The 12,535-nt window shown below is 59.1% G+C and overlaps 1 protein-coding gene across 4 annotated transcripts in view; it reads left to right on the plus strand.

The window, feature by feature from the left end:
* Positions 1-12,535, plus strand: part of LRP1 (LDL receptor related protein 1) — a 178,611-nt gene that overhangs the window by 100,609 nt on the left and 65,467 nt on the right. For all 4 annotated transcript variants that reach the window (XM_048832179.2, XM_048832181.2, XM_075121482.1 and 1 more), the window contains exons 8-15: positions 739-961; positions 1,875-2,064; positions 3,896-4,039; positions 6,105-6,341; positions 7,313-7,493; positions 8,800-9,022; positions 9,774-9,963; positions 11,982-12,107. In XM_048832179.2, the coding sequence (XP_048688136.2) occupies positions 739-961; positions 1,875-2,064; positions 3,896-4,039; positions 6,105-6,341; positions 7,313-7,493; positions 8,800-9,022; positions 9,774-9,963; positions 11,982-12,107 (1,514 nt within the window). The remainder of the gene's footprint in view (positions 1-738; positions 962-1,874; positions 2,065-3,895; positions 4,040-6,104; positions 6,342-7,312; positions 7,494-8,799; positions 9,023-9,773; positions 9,964-11,981; positions 12,108-12,535) is intronic.

The following is a 12,535-nucleotide window of genomic DNA, read 5'->3' on the forward strand; positions in this document are numbered from 1 at the left end:
AAGTGGCTGTGTTTGGCCAGCTTGTTGGGGAGACAAGGTTGTTGAGAAAGGGATGTCTCCATGCTAGTTCTGTCAGTGAACAGTATGTGGCCCAGGTCAAGATAGGGGCTCTTAACCAAGAGAGCCTGAATTGCAGCCCTCCCGACTGGAGCGCTGGGAGAAGACCCGATCCCAGTTTGACCCCCGGGGGTTTTGGGGTGGCAAAAGGGCACGGGCCGCATAAACCGTCCCATATGCGGCATGCGAGTGCTATCCACCACCCCTGTCCACTGCTGCTGGGCCTGGCTTCCCGGCGCTGCAGGGAGAATGGGACAGCCCAGCCAGGCTCCAGCAGGCGGAGCTGCCTCTGCCTGAGCAGCTTGGAGCTGTGCTGGCCGGCCTACGGCTGGAAGCCGCGCCGTGCGTGTCCTACGAGCCCATCTGCCGCCTGGCTGAGGTCTGGTGACCTCGCAGCCCTGGGACCTCCAGCTAAGTCCTGCAGCCGGCAACGCGGCTGCGTCTCTGGGGACAGTGACCCCAGCTGGTAAGTTCTTTACCTGGGCTTAGGTCCTGGGTTTTCCTTTCTCCTGCAAGCAGGCTAATAAACGCTTTTGTAATCGCAGCAAATGCACGCGTGGGTGTGCGTGCATGAGTGTGTGTGTTTGTGTACGCGTGCGCTTGTGGACCTGAGTGCATGTGGAGATTCTCCCTCAACCCCACCTTCTGAGCTCTCATGTTCCCCCTTTCCTCCACCCCCAGAAAAGTCTTCTTCACCGACTATGGGCAGATCCCCAAGGTGGAGCGCTGCGACATGGACGGGCAGAACCGCACCAAGCTGGTGGACAGCAAGATCGTCTTCCCCCATGGCATCACCTTGGACCTGGTCAGCCGGCTGGTGTACTGGGCCGACGCCTACCTGGACTACATCGAGGTGGTGGACTACGAGGGCAAGAACCGGCACACTATCATCCAGGGCATCTTGGTGAGCGAGCGAGCGAGCGCCCGCCAGAAGGGAATCCCGGGTGCAGAGAAGGGTCTCTAGAGATCAGAGCTGTGTATATGATCCCTGTTATTTATTAAGTGCATTACCTTAGCCCTAGACCTGTGCCGGGTGCTGTACAAATGGTTTATCCCGGCTCTTGCTTCCTTTTGATCCCCTCGCCGGCCTGGTCTAGGGCCTCGCTGAGACACAGACGTTTCAGCAGCGCAGCCCCCTCCTAAACCGATTGGCAAGCCGCCACCCCGGCAGTGACAAAGCAGGTTTTGAAACCCATTGGCTTCTGGCCCTGGGGGGGGTTGGGTGCCAGCACGGTGGTACCGGATTCATTTAATGAAGCGATTTTTAAACCCCTGGTGCATGCGGCTGTGTGGACTCTCTGATTCTGGCTTAAGTCAAGCGTAGCCCAAGTCGAGTAGGAGCAGCTTTAAGCTAAATAGAAATGAGCCACTCTTAAACCCCGCGGCCGTGTCTAGGCGAGGGTTTGAAGGTGTGTTAGAAGATGGTCGCGAACAAGCCCCGTGTAAGCCAGGTAGTGACATAGCGGTAACGCCTGCTATGCTGGCTGGGTTAATACCCCTGTTCCCCGTACACTCTGTTGTAGTACGTTACCTGGACCCCTTTTTAGGGAAATTCTCGTGGGACAGGAAAACCGTTTCCCACCCAGTTCTGGTGCTGAGTGGGGTCCGACATGTGCGTGGATCGACCTGTTGGCTCCGCCTGCCTCCTTTCCGTGGTCTGGTCAGGGCAGATTTGTGTGGTTTCCCATCGCCCCCCGGAGGCTGCTGGGTTAAGCGCCACCCCCTGCCCTGGTACTCAGAGGGCGCGAGAGGCAGGGATCCCAAGCTCCATTCCTGAGGCTGTCTGCTCACGCCCGCCTCGGCACGGTGCCTTTCAGATCGAGCATCTCTACGGCCTGACCGTCTTCGAGAACTACCTCTATGCCACCAATTCGGACAACGCCAACGCCCAGCAGAAAACCAGCGTCATCCGCGTCAACCGCTTCAACAGCACCGAGTACCAGGTGGTCACCAGGGTGGACAAGGGGGGAGCCCTGCATATCTACCACCAGCGACGGCAGCCCACAGGTAGGGGGCTGGCATGTGGGTACGAACCCCTCCCTCACCTGTCGGGGTTTGGCAGCCTCGGATGTGATTGAAGTGCCCAGTGGGCTGGGACAGGACAATGGGGTGTCTGGCTTTGGATGCCATGGGGCCTGGCTTATTTGTTTGAGCAAAGTGTTCCCCCGTGCCTGCAACCCCAATGGGGAAAAGGAGCGTGATTGTTCCAGGAAAGCAGAGGGACGTAGGCCCGAAATTGGACATTAGATTCACAAGGATGTAGGAGCCGACTCCTGGGCCCCATCTAGTGCTGTATCCCTCCATGTGGGGACAGACCCACTGCTCCATCCAATCCTGTATCCTGCCCATGCAGGGTCAGACCCACTGCTCCATCCAATCCTGTATCCTGCCCATGCAGGGTCAGACCCACTGCTCCATCCAATCCTGTATCCTGCCCGTGCAGGGTCAGACCCACTGTTCCATCCAATCCTCCATCCTGCCCATGCAGGGTCAGACCCACTGCTCCATCTGTCTGATCCCATACGGGCAGGATACATGATGCACAGAAGTTCCTTAAAGCACAGAGTCAACCACTAGGGCCCAGATCCATGAAGGTATTTAGGAGCCTCCAGACTTTTGTGGATGCTGGCCTCGTTTTCCCAGCCACTGTCTGGCCTGCAGCGCTGTCATCCTGTGGGGCTCCCGAATTTCCACCACCACCAGGGGCTCTTGAGTGTTTCATTCCTCTGGGCGGCTTAGCCCGAGCTGCTGTTTTAATCAGTTGCTGCTTATCCGGCGCGTTTCCACCCTCTGCTGTCTCTCTCCAGGAGAGAGAAAAATGACAGCTGTCCCTAGCGGCTCCGCCGACTGGGGCTCAGGCCGGCTTGATTAATTACCGTCTCACGGAAAAGAAGGAAGGAAAATGGAGCAGATGAGGCCTCTTGAAATATTAATGGCTCCCGTGTATGGCTGCTGGTTCCCTCCCCTCTCTGGCGTCAACCTATCCATGCCTGATGCTCCTGTTTGCTAGAAACCCTTTGGAGCGGTTAAAGTCTCCAGGGCAGGGTGGATTGTCCCCCTCTCCCCCCGCCTTCCTTTTAGTTAATTAATTTGCAAGTTTAAAATCCTCTTAGTGTCTCCGGCCTGCTCAGCGGTTTCCAAAATACAAAGCTAAGCCATGGATTTGGGCGTGGAGGAGCATAGTGCCATCTGAGCCGGTCTCCGTGCGACGCTGGCTCGCTGGAGACTCCCGGCCGGGCAGGGAGCGGAATTGGCAAAAGCCAGCTTGTTAGTGCTGCAGAAATGGGCCAGTCCTCGCTGGTGTTGAGCGTCTGGCAATGTGTAGCGTGAGAGAGTCCCTGCCCCAAAGAGCTCACTGTCCAAACAGGCTCAGGAGAAGAAAGAGACAGGGCTGCCTGGTGGATGGGTCTCTGGGCTGGTACACTGGATGCCTGGACTCTGCCACTGACTTCCTGGGTGACCCTGGACAAGTCCCTTCCCCTTGCTGTGCCTCAGTTTCCTTCTCTATAAAATGGGGAGAATGATACTGTCATGCCGTGAGCACCCTGGCTGAGCAGCGCCATATAAGAGCCGATGGCAGCGTTGTCTCTTGGGACATGATTTGTCCCAAGTTCACACAGGGAACTGGTGGCGGAGGCGAGAATTGAAAGAACCCCTGCCCAGTTCTGTACCTTCAAGGCCGTTCTGCCTCATGTTAGGCCACCTCCTTGTGGCTTGGCAGGCCGTTCTGCATGAGGTTTCCAAGGGCACACGGCTTTTCCCTAAAAGCACGTTGATGGGGTTGGCTAGACGGTGATGCATGTCCACTAAATCGGGTGCTTGGTCTTTGCCCTTAAAGTGCGGAGCCACGCCTGTGAACCGGACCAGTTCGGCAAACCTGGAGGCTGCTCCGACATCTGCCTCCTCGGGAACAGCCACAAGACTCGGACCTGCCGGTGCCGATCTGGATTCAGCTTGGGCAGCGACGGGAAGTCTTGCAAAAGTGAGTAGTGTTCCTGATCCAGGAGCCGGAGCAGGGGATCGGCATGGGAGGGAGAACAGACTGCAGCTCCTCTGGGGAGGAGCAAGGGGCACAGAGAGCTTCCAGGAAGGGAAGGAGCAAGGCAATTCCACTGGGAAGTGTTCGGATAGTCTGGCGGTGGCTGCATGGCTAATGCTCCCCTTTGCATGTGCAAATCAGGGCAGGAGCAGACTCCAGGGGGCACTTGTGCATTCAGAGCTAGCTGCATGCAGAACACGTGCCTTTGTGCCTGCCAGTCAGGTGTTACTTGCACAAAGGGGCACGCGTGCATACAGCGCTCTATTCGTGCAAGCAGTTGCATGATTCGTGCGACAGAACAATGACAGAGCTAGGCCTGGAAAAGCCTTTGCTCTGGGGTGCTGCAAAAACCTGGGGGTGCGGGGGTGGGGGAGGGTTTCTATTAGTTGTTTTAAATGAGGAATCTCGGTGTGTTCCCAGCACAAGGGCCCGGAGCTCTAGGAATAGGTAGGACATCCCACTGGGGGGTAGGACTCTTACTGGCCCTGAACCCCTCCTCGGGCAACTAGAGACTACAAACTGTTCTTTGGCTTGTGGTTAGCACCGGGCAGCCTAGCTGCTTATAACCTCAAATTCACTCAGGGCAGCCAAGAGGATCCGTTGTGAAAAGCCAAAAAGTGAAAAACACGGTTACAGTAGTCACTGGGTGTTGCTTAATTTCCCCTTTTCCCCACCCCAGCTGTCATCCTGAGCTGTGGGTCATTTAAGCGGAAGTTTCAGAAGGATTTGCTGATGCATGGATTTGTTTCCCTGCATGTTGCTAATATCGAGGGCGTCATGCGAGTCGCAGAGCAAAGAGTCCGTTTGGTGTCTGTCAGCGCCACGTTGTGGTGACACCGGCTGTACCAGATCCAACAGCTGCCCGGCGACCTGGTGGGGTCTGTGCGTTGACCTCCACGGTGTGGGCATTTTCCCAGCCTGCGCCCACTGTGAAGTCCAAACTCGCTCCCTTCCCCGGAGCTTGGCTTTGTTAACAAAAAACAATAATCTAAAGCTCATCTGGCACCTTTTCCCAAAGCTCGTCCACTCCCAGGGATCCTCCTTCGGCTCTGCCCAGCCCTGTGGCCCCATTCCTTAGTGGTGATGGGTTATTGTTGGTTCCCAGTTAATTCTGAGTCAACGAGCTGGGGGACTGCAGGGTTCTAGTCCCAGGATCTGGCTCAGCAGAATCCAGGCCGTCTAGTTCAGTTCTTGGTTCTGGCCACAGCCTAGACCCTTGCAGTGAGGGCAGGGCAAAGCTTTCAGCAATTAGGAAAGACACCAAAGCGCCGACCCATGTAAGAAGGTGGCAGACATCCAGAGTTAACGGTGATACCCTGTATCCTTCCTCCTGCACCCACCCCCTCCCTCGGGGATCTGGTGGGTCCAGCCCTGTTCCTGGCATGCCAGGTGAGCCCCGCTCCAGCCTGAGACGGGCCCACCCTTCGTACCAGCTGCTCTGGGCTGTGATGGCGTTGGGGGGCCGCATATCCATTCATGTGCCCAGCCTGCCTTGGCTGCGTCTAACTTCCTCCCCCTAATAATGTCTCCACGCCGGTATCCAATAGGTCAGCGTAGTTGTCATTTGCACTGATTGCCATAGACGTCAGTTGGTTGCCACGGCAGCTTCGTGGTTGAGCATTTGCCAGCATTTTATCCTAAAAATATCCCAGCCTAGCATCGGTTCAGCGTTCTGGGGATTACCTGGCAGAAACGTCCCCCTTCAGCACACCTTCCCCAGCTCCCCAAAACTCCGGCTGGCTGTCGGGCCGGGGAGCCGGAGCGCACAGGCCTCGAAGCGTCTCCCGGGGTACAGGCCCGTCGGTTCCTTTGCATCCCCGCGGGCTGAAGTAAGATGCTGAAGCTAGCTCAGTGGGCTGCAGCCCATGCCCTCGATCCCCTCTCCCCGGAGAGCAAATCCCCCCCTCCCTCGGAGCCAGGACGGCTAACTTGCCGGAGGGCCGGACCCCTGCTGGCGGGGAGCAGTCACACTGGGCTGATGTCCTGTCCCCCCACTTTTGCCTTGCAGAGCCAGAGCACGAGCTGTTCCTGGTGTACGGGAAGGGTCGCCCCGGCATCATCCGGGGTATGGACACAGGTGCCAAGGTACCGGACGAGCACATGATCCCCATCGAGAACCTGATGAATCCTCGGGCCCTGGACTTCCACGCCGAGACGGGCTTCGTCTACTTCGCCGACACCACCAGCTACCTGATTGGGCGCCAGAAGATTGACGGGACGGAGCGCGAGACCATCCTGAAAGATGGTACGGGCAACGGGGGGCGGCCCTTGGTCTCTGCCAGCGCAGGTGGGCCCCAGCGCACAGCCCAGCGAAGGCAATGGGGGACCCTCCCCTCTGGCTCCGCGGGGGCGCTGGTCTCAGGCCCAGGATTGCCAGGAGGATGGAGCGTCTTTCTTTCTCCCCCAAGGAGGTGGCCCCGGACAAATCTGAGCCTGGGGGCTGCTACTGTTATTTCCCCCAGAGTGTCTCAGGAGCACAGGACTCGCCGGACTGGATCGGACCAGGGTCCATCTAGCCGAGCGCCCTGTCCCCCAGCAGTGGCCAGCACCAGCCGCTGCAGAGGGAGGGGGCTGAAACCCTGCAGCTTACTGGCTAACCTGTCTGCCAGAGGCATTTCCTCCTGACCATCCTTCAGCGAGGTCAAGTCATGCCCTGGAGCATGACCATGTGGAACCTCAGGGAAACTTGCCCGCTGACCCAGCCTGTATTAGGTATCTGGCACTGCTAGGAGGCCACCCCACCTGCCCTGAAAGAAATCCTGCACCCCCTTTAGCGGACGGGCTCCTGATAAGCAACTCATTTCGGTCACTCAAGTGGATGCTACACTGGCTCCTGCATCTCCTGCCTAGCAGTAAAGCTAGCCCAGCTCACCGGCGAAGTGTCGCAGCTTGCCTTACTGACGGTCGCGTGCCAGCCCTCCCCGGCACTGTGACACAACATAACATTCTCCAGGCCAGGCAGGTGATGTGCCCTGGGACTGCCGCAGGGACCCGTCGGCTTAGAATGGGAACCTGGAGGGTGGCGAGCCAGGCCAGCGCGATGGTGCAGGTGGAATTCCCCGTGGGTAGGGACGGGTGGGGCTCTGTTGGGTGGCTAATCCAAGCAAGCACCAGGATGCGTACGGGCCTGTCGCATCCACTTGGCCTCTCTGCCTCCGGCATGTCGCCATCCAGCTGGCGGGGGTTTCTGAATTGTGGTTTCTCTCTCCCACGCAGGCATCCACAACGTGGAAGGGATTGCCGTGGACTGGATGGGGAACAACTTGTACTGGACGGACGATGGCCCCAAGAAGACCATCAGCGTGGCGCGGCTGGAGAAGGCCGCCCAGACCAGGAAGACGTTGATCGAAGGGAAGATGACTCACCCCAGAGCCATCGTGGTGGATCCCTTGAACGGGTGGGTGGTGGCGAATGGCTCCGGGGGTACAGGGCCCTGACCTCTGCTGGGGCTGGTGCAGCGCCCGGCATGACAGGGTCCTGATCTTGGTCGGGGGTCTAGGCAGCGCCCAGTGTGATGGGGCCCTGATTTCAGTCAGGGTCTGGGCAGCGCCCGGCACAACCATCTAGTCCAACTCCTCCGTGACCCAGGCTAGAAATTTTCACTCTGGCGATTCCCACGGCGGGAGAGGAACCGTCCTTCCCTTCTGCCTACTTCTGCCCGGCTGTTCCCGCCCGGCTGTGCCTGCCTGGCTGTACCATGCTCCGCGAGAGGGGGCTGCCTGGCCGCTCACACAGAACACCCTGCTCTTGGGAACGGTTCAGACAGGCCCTGCGGTGGGCTGGGGAGCAGAATTGCCATGTGCACGTGCTGGTCATGGGCTCACCTTGCCGTGGGGAAACGGGGGTGGGGGGTTCAGACATTTAGCCCCATCGGCCTGGACCGCTGTCGCGCTTCCTCCTGCCAAAGACAGCCCCCCCAGGAACAGTCAGCTGCCTGTCAGAGCAGGAATCTCTCCCGCACCGTGGGCTGGCTCAGGGTTTCCCACTTAACTTCCTCTGGTTCCATCGGCAGCAGGAAGAGCCAGCCAGAGGCCCTGACCCCAGAGGACTCCAGCCCTCCCTGGGTGAGCTGGGCCTGTTGGAGCCGGGCCTGGCTGGTGGCATGAAACGACCCATCAGGCTCCCCCTCTGCTCAGCCTGGTTCTGACCCGTGGGCCAGGGTCCTGGTGTCTGCACGTGCCTTGGCCAGTTAGCTCTTGGTGGGGAGCAGGGCGAGAGCTGCCGGGGAGCCTCCATCCTTTAACTGGATTAAAATGTGCTTCTGGCTCCCAGGATTGACTCCCTGGGGCCCAAGGCTCCTGAGGCCGGCAGGAGAGGTCTTCCCGGGTCTGGTGACTATGTGCTGGGTGGTGGGGAAGAATTCACGCTGAAAATACCTGACCGCAGTGCCGCTGGGGAGGGGCGTCCGGCTGCTGCTTGGGACAGATACCTAGTTAACTGTCTTAGCAGCTGTAAGGCCCCTGCTGAGCTCAGGGGCCCATACAGATAGAGCAGCAGTTTCTGCCCTGGGGAGCTCACGGTCTAAATAGACTAGGGTGGGGAGGGGAAACTGAGGCACGGAGCGAGGCAGTGACTTCAGCCACTGTCACCCAGCAGGCCAGCGGTAGAGCCAGAGATAGAATCTAGGCCTTTCTGCGTCTTCAGCCAGTGCTCTGTCCACTAGGCCATGCTGCCTGACACCCCTCTCTCGCTCTCTCTGTCAGCTGGATGTACTGGACCGACTGGGAGGAGGACCCCAAGGACAGTAAGAGGGGCAAGATCGAGCGGGCCTGGATGGACGGCTCCAACCGCAACGTCTTCATCACTTCCAAGACAGTGCTGTGGCCCAATGGGCTGAGCCTGGACATCCCGGCCAAGGTCCTCTACTGGGTGGACGCCTTCTACGACCGCATCGAGATGATCTTTCTGAACGGCACCGAGCGCAAGGTGAGCGGACGCCCTCTAACTCCCTCCCCCTCTTCCCCTCAGGCCGGCCGTGGTGACCTTCCCGTTAAGGATGCGTTTGCTGTGGGGGAGCTCAGGGATAATTTTACCCCACTGATCCCCACCCCCCACAAAATGTCCTTGGGCTAGGTCTGTCTCTCTCTGGGTCTGGGCAGCGCCCAGCACACCTGGGCCCTCGGTGGGGCTGGGGAGCTGGTCCAGACAGGGCAGATTTGGAGCGAAGACTCTGGACACCTGGGTTCAATTCCTGGCTCTGTCACCGATCTCCTGGAGGCCTTTGGCTGAGCTACTTGGGGGCAGGTTGCCGAGAGGGTTTGGGTGCCCAAAGACGCAGCGAGGGGCCAGGTGGGATTTTCAGACACGTCCAGGTGCCTGACTCCCATTTGGGGTGGAGAGTCAGCGCCAAACAGGGCTTCACCTCCTGGACTAGAGAGGGGCTCACTCCATCCCCCCTCCAAATCAGCATCAGCCCGTCTCCTGCACCAGCACGCCGGATCCCAGCGTCCCATCTCGCTGGGCCCCCGACTGTCCGTCTGCTCTGCTGCCCCCATCTCCCTGAGCGCCTCGGCTCTGCCTAGTAGGGGGGCCAGGCCGGCTTTTCCCCCCTCTGAGCTGCCCCCTTTCCCTTAACCCTCCTGCTCCCCGGAGCTGGGCTCCCTCTGTCTCCACGCAGCCCCCCTTTCCCCCCGGACCAGGCCGAGCCACCTTCTCTCTCTCTCCCCCGCACCCGCAGATTGTCTACGAGGGCCCGGAGCTGAACCACGCCTTTGGACTCTGCCATTACAGCAGCTTCCTCTTCTGGACCGAGTACCGGAGCGGCAGCATCTACCGGCTGGACCAGGCGACCAAGGCCGTCACCCTGCTGCGCAACGAGCGCCCGCCCATCTTCGAGATCCGCATGTACGACGCCCAGCAGCAGCAAGGTACGGGGCGGGGGTGTGCGTGTGAGAAGGGGGCCTGTCTGAAAGAGATCCTGATGTGGGGCTGGGAGGTCAAAGCTGGAGGGGCCTCGGGCCACATCTAGGGCTCCTCGGTCCAGGTGCTGGGTCCCCCTGGATCCCGCCCTCTGCCCCCGGCCGTCAGCCCCGGTGCTTTCCACTCCCTTGACAGCTGTTCTGCCCGCTTGTTCCTGCCCCTTGCGTGTTTCCTCTCCTGTCATTTCAGGCCACGGCCCCCAACCGGCTCCCTACAAAGGACCCTGGGGCCCAGGCTGATCCACGCCGGAGCTGGGGCACGGTCGCTCCCTCCGGAGCTCTTGTCCAGCCCAGCACCCAGTGTCCTGTGGGGGGGGGGGGCTCCCTTAGGAGAAGGTCTCATGGACCGGGGGATGCTGCAGCCGGGAGGTTCCCCAATTACTGTTTGCAGCCTGATCCCTCTCCTGCATTCCCTCCTTTGCTCCCTGCTTCCATCCAGACCCCAGAGGAGACCAGTGAGATCTAAGGGCGAGGAGTGCTCAGCACTGCTGAGAATCAGACCCCCCTTCCCAGCCTAAACAGTCCCCTCCTTCCGTTATCTCTCCATCCTTCACTGTCCATCCATCCCCTCCATAGTCCTCGGTCTCTCCACCCATGCAGCGCCATGCATGCCTGTCGCTCTGTTTATCCCCTTGCATGGACTCTGTCTGTCTATTCATCCACCCCTCTATCCATCTCCATGTACCCCCTCTGTCTGTCTGTCTATCTGTCTATCCATCCATCCATCCATCCCCTACATAGTCCTCTGGCTCTCCACCCTTGCAACCCCATGCACACCTGTTTGTCTGTCTGTTGGTCGGTCTGTCTATCTGTCTATTTAGCTAGCTATCTGTCTATCCATCCATCTCCTACGTATTCCTCTGTCTCCACCCATGTAACCCCATGCACACCCGTCTGTCTGTCTGTCTATCCATCCATCTGTCCATCCATCCATCCCCTACATAGTCCTCTGGCTCTCCACCCTTGCAACCCCATGCACACCTGTTTGTCTGTCTGTTGGTCGGTCTGTCTATCTGTCTATTTAGCTAGCTATCTGTCTATCCATCCATCCATCTCCTACGTATTCCTCTGTCTCCACCCATGTAACCCCATGCACACCCGTCTGTCTGTCTATCCATCCATCTGTCCATCCATCCATCCCCTACATAGTCCTCTGGCTCTCCACCCATGCAACCCCATGCACGCCTATCTGTCGGTCGGTCGGTCTGTCTGTCTATTTAGCCAACTATCTGTCCATCCATTCATCCATCTCCTATGTATTCCTCTGTCTCCACCCATGTAACCCCATGCACACCTGTCTGTCTGTCTGTCTATCCCCTTACAAGCACTCTGTCTATCTATCCATCCCCATCCATGCCGTTTCTCTATCTATCTATCCCCATCCACCCCATCTCTCTCTCTCTCTCTCTCTCTCCATCCCCATACACCCCCTCTATCTATCTATTTCCTACGTATTCATCTGTCTCTCCACCCATGTAACCCCATGCACACCTGTCTGTCTGTCTGTCTATCCCCTTACAAGCACTCTATCTATCTATCCATCCCCATCCATGCCGTTTCTCTATCTATCTATCCCCATCCACCCCATCTCTCTCTCTCTCTCTCTCTCCATCCCCATACACCCCCTCTATCTATCTATTTCCTACGTATTCATCTGTCTCTCCACCCATGGAACCCCATCCACCCCTCTGTCTCTCTCCTTTTATCCATCCATCCTTTCCCGCCCCATATGCCCTCGGGACCTGCTTCTCCAAGGAGCTGAACACTAACCATGCGAGGAGTCCTGCACAGCTCAGCAGGGTTCAGTGTCTTGCTGAATTGGGCCCAGTTGTGGGTCCCAGTTTTCCCCAGGGGCTGAGCCCCCAGCAGCCCCCATTGCAGACAGCGGGAGCTGTGTGCACTCAGCCCCCCCGTCCCCCGCCCACACGCTGTCTGGCTGTTCTCACTCTCTGCATTGCCCCCTACAGTGGGCACCAACGACTGCCGTGTCAACAACGGGGGCTGCAGCAGCCTGTGTCTGGCCATCCCCCGGGGCCGGCAGTGCGCCTGTGCCCAAGACCAGATCCTGGGGACCGACTCCGTCACCTGCCAAGGTACGTTGCCACGGTGATCGCTAGGGGGCTGTGCCGCTAACATTAACACCCCCCCCCCACCGGGTCATGTTTTCGGGGTCTGCAGGCTGCCGAGTCCACCCCCCCCTTAGAGAGAGCGGGTCTCCCAGCTGGCCCCACCCCACTGAGTCAGTGGCTCAGGAGACGGGGCGCCCGTTGCCGGCTCTGCTGCTGGGAGACCTCGGGGACGTCCCGGTACTGCTCTATGCCTCAGTTTCCCCGTCTGCCAGACACGTGTGTCAGACACAGATAGTGGGCAGGGCCGGCGTGCCCTCGGCTACACGTTGCACACACCTGGGAGGAGAAGGAGGCAGCCCCGTCCCAGCACAGGGCAGGGAGCCAGGACTCCTGGGTTCTCTCCCTGGCTCTGCGGCCCACCTGCTGTGTCGTCAGTTTTCTTGTCTGTGAAA

Source organism: Caretta caretta, chromosome 20 (assembly GCF_965140235.1).
Source record: "Caretta caretta isolate rCarCar2 chromosome 20, rCarCar1.hap1, whole genome shotgun sequence".
NCBI lineage: Eukaryota > Metazoa > Chordata > Testudines > Cheloniidae > Caretta > Caretta caretta.